Source organism: Daktulosphaira vitifoliae, unplaced genomic scaffold, assembly GCF_025091365.1.
Source record: "Daktulosphaira vitifoliae isolate Bord-2020 unplaced genomic scaffold, ASM2509136v1 Scaffold_5, whole genome shotgun sequence".
Taxonomy (NCBI): domain Eukaryota; kingdom Metazoa; phylum Arthropoda; class Insecta; order Hemiptera; family Phylloxeridae; genus Daktulosphaira; species Daktulosphaira vitifoliae.
Window position 1 is genome coordinate 9,775,712 of NW_026099576.1, and position 3,793 is coordinate 9,779,504.

Below are 3,793 nucleotides of genomic sequence, written 5' to 3' on the forward strand. Positions count from 1 at the left end.
ACAGTTGTAGACGAAGGCCTTACTGCAGCCTCCGACTCCGGAAACGTAGAACAATTTGGCCAATGAACACCTGGTGTCGTCGACTGCCTGCATGCGCCTATATCGACAGGCACGTAGCCAGAAAATGTTTATTGGAGGGGCCAACAATTCAGTGGCGTATTTTGGGGGGGGTGTCCTCCATGTCTGGACACCCCCCGACTTTAAAAAAAATGCCTAATATATTGGTATTAACTTTTTTTATAATATACTATATTTATTTACTATAAAATAAATGGTATTTTAAATAAATAACAAAATTGAAGATAATTTGATAGGATTCGACGACACGTATTTATCTACATTTTATCAGAGATTTCTAGAAATTATTTGGATTTCATTGGGTCATTTAGATAACAAAAATACCCGTAGCAAAAATATAATAACAACGGAAATATTCTGAACTTGTAGTTCATTTTTAAATTTATTTTATAGTTTATCAGTTTAGAGAATTATAAACAAATAAGTTTAGTTACCCCTATTCAATATACCGCATTCATAAAAAATACAGAAAAGAAATTTTTATAATTAAAATAGTATTTAAAAAATAAACAAAAGTTATGAAATTCTTTATGAATCGTCATTTAGTAAAATTAAAATTAAGTTAAGATAGTAGATACGCTTGTTAATTTAAAAATTTATAATTGGCTGACTTTTTAACTTAATTGTATCAATAACTGTATATTATAATATACAGTATATATATTATAATATTTGTATATTCACATAACAAGAACAATAAATTATTTCAGTTAAGATAAATTTGAATTTCTTAAATGAAATGTTACAAAGAAAAATAAGATTAAAATGAAATAAAAAAACAACAATTAAACATAGAAAAAGTAAAAAAATGTTTGGCGGTATACAAATAAAAATTTCAATTTATAGTGAATATTAAGAAAATTGATATAAAATACAAAAATAAAATTTCATTCATAAAAATATTAATTGAATAGCTCGCCAGCAATAATTTCATTTTTGTGTCTTAATCTTATAAAAGGCATAAAATTTGCATTTATTGGTGTTGTATCTCCTCGAGACATTTTTTCTGCCAGCTCAACAGTAAATGGCCCACAATCATGTCCATTGGTTTGGCGAGATGTCTCGCCTATTTGTAATGTCCATGTAGAAGCTTTTCCTTTTTTGTCCATCTCCCATTCAATTAAGAAATTTTTTAATACCATTGGATAAGGACCCTTATACGACTTAAGACTATCATATGATGTCACAGTCTTTTCAGGTATATTAACCACTGTCAATATCCAATGACTCCCATATACATTCATGGGCACAAAAAGTAATTTTATTGTGTGAATATCTTTTTTTATCCATCTTCTTACAGCTGGATAACCTCCTCGAAGATACGCTACAATAAAATCAGTGACAACTGCATAAACTTCACCTTCTGACCGTGTTACTATCATTTTAATGTACTCATTAATTGTGTCTGAAGTATACCATGATGTGGGCGATTTAAATGAAGGTGCATTATACTGATCAAGAGATTTTGTGTTCTGATCTTGCATTACTTCTGCAAGTGTAACCATATTTAAACATTTTTTATAAAATTAATAAAAGAATAATAAAAAGAATAAAGAAAAAGAATAAAAAGACTTTGTTGAACAGTTTACTATTATTTAGGTTTATTTAAGGTTTTGGAATATGAAATTAAACACGTATAATTACTTTTGTTTAAAACGTCCATGGACCCCCTTAATGACACGCCTCTGCAGAAGTTATATTAATTTAACTCGTATTATTATAATTAATTATGTTTAATAAATAATCTTTTTTTATTTAATTTTACATAAAATAAATAGATTAAATAACTAATTACCTTTTTCTTTCTCTGGTACTTTTATTACTTCAATAGTGGACAGAGCAAGTAAATTTACGTCATTCGGCGTATTTAAGGTCAAAGGATTAGAACTAACTTTTGGCTCTAAAATAATTTATGTTTAAAAATATTACATATTTGTTTCAAAAATCAAAACTTCATATTTTTTAAAAATGAATTATATTTTAAAAGTTGTATACTTTTTATGACTTTTTCATCTTCTTCGGATGAATTTCTTTTTAAATTTGGTCGAGCAGTAGTATTAGAAGATATCTCAAAAAGTTGTTTTTTTATTTCGGATTTTTTGCGTTCCAAATTTTTCTTATGAAAACTCTTAACGGATCATAAAAATATATTTAATTATATGATAAATTTATTTAAGAAATCTGCTTTAAGTCCAAAAAATGGTTTAGGGTATACCCTAAAATCTTTTTATTGAAATAAAGCATAATAAAATATACCTTTTCTAACAAATCAGCTGATATTAATAGCGGATTGTCTTTTGAAATTGCTATATTTTTTTTTTCTGTTGAATTTAAAATTTCATTTTTATATTTTTCAGATTTTTCATTCTGAAAAAGTGTTCCGAATTCTCTTTGCTGCATCATATTCTAGGTAACCAAAGAGATATTTAAATAAACAAATAAACTATACTTAATATTATATTATTATCTTCGATAAAAATTGAATTTCCCATAAAAATCTTATAGAAAAAATAGCAGAATAATATTAAACATTATGTTACCGCATTTATATTAAGGGGGTTGATAGTTTATTTTATATTTTTGAATCAGACAAACCCCAATAACATAGCTAAATCGAATAAATATATTAATATAATTATAGTTACCAATTTTTCTGGAATAATTTTATCATTTTTATTCGTTTTTCGATACGTGCGTTTTTTTGGAATAATGGAATTTTTTATAGGATAAATATTTTTATTAATAATTGCTGCAAATTGAATATAATTTTAATAATTATTAATTAAATAATCAATTTCGAAAAAGTTTTTTAATATTAAAATAGTTAAATTAAAGTAAAGCGACTGAATTATTGTTATATATGAATAAGAGAACTTATTATTAATTTTTCTTATATTTTATATTAAAAAACTTTTTCTCTATTCGAAATAGTTAGTTTAATTATTAATCTTAATAGTGTTTACAGATAATTCTTCCATCTTTAGATGACTTTTTTGATATTTGTCCTTTATTTGTATTATTTAAAACACAATTGGAATGCATGAAACGACGATTCCATATTTCTTCAACTCTGCGTATGACCTTATGTAAGTTTGATTCATTTGTTTGACCAAAAATATTTTTTTCACTTGCCATATCAATAACTAATTAAATAAATCTTAATAATTACACAAGACGATAGTTTATTTTTCACGGGAAAAAACGAAGTGAACTGAAATGTCGATAAAATCAACATTTACATCTAATTGTCAAGGAAACTTAATTGTAAAAATTCATTAAAAAAATGTATAAGCCAATTATAAATAAATTTAGTATAAACAATACTTATTTATTTTAATTGTATTATTGGTCAAAGAATACAATATTTTAAGAATAATACAGAGAATTAAAAAAAAAAAAAAATATATATATATATATTTTAAAGATATTTTGAAGAAAAACCTTTTGTATTTGTTTGTTTATTTATTACATTAGTTTACAAATGATAGAGATTTTTTTATGAAAGTTCAAGTGGAATAAATTTGATATCGGTTAACAGAATATTTATGCATATAAAATTTAATCTGTATGAAATAAAATATCAACGTTTGGATTTATTCTCTTGCAACTATTAAAAATTTTGCCCATGTGAAATTGCTATTTCCATTTAGTTATTAACAAAAAACATCATGCCATGCGATTATAATCAACATAAAAATTTATTAAGTTGAATATA

General features: G+C 24.5%; 1 protein-coding gene across 1 annotated transcript; it reads right to left on the reverse strand.

The window, feature by feature from the left end:
* Positions 1 to 901: 901 nt before the first annotated feature.
* Positions 902 to 3,456, reverse strand: LOC126907686 (sentrin-specific protease 1-like). Its single transcript, XM_050689146.1, has 6 exons — positions 3,042 to 3,456; positions 2,724 to 2,827; positions 2,335 to 2,484; positions 2,074 to 2,206; positions 1,874 to 1,978; positions 902 to 1,567 (listed from the first exon to the last, which is right to left on the reverse strand). Exons 1-6 carry the CDS (start codon positions 3,211 to 3,213, stop codon positions 981 to 983), a joined length of 1,251 nt encoding a protein of 416 aa, XP_050545103.1. The 5' UTR covers positions 3,214 to 3,456; the 3' UTR covers positions 902 to 980.
* Between the last annotated feature and the right edge of the window lie 337 nt (positions 3,457 to 3,793).

Bases quoted from the DNA above. Each gene is read 5' to 3' on its own strand.
- LOC126907686 (XM_050689146.1), bottom strand. From the start codon at position 3,213: ATGGCAAGTGAAAAAAATATTTTTGGTCAAACAAATGAATCAAACTTA. The intron at 2,485-2,723 runs GTAACTATAATT...TTGGTTACCTAG, and splicing joins AAATTATTCCAGAAAAATTG to AATATGATGCAGCAAAGAGA. The intron at 1,568-1,873 runs GTAATTAGTTAT...TTACACTTGCAG, and splicing joins AGTACCAGAGAAAGAAAAAG to AAGTAATGCAAGATCAGAAC.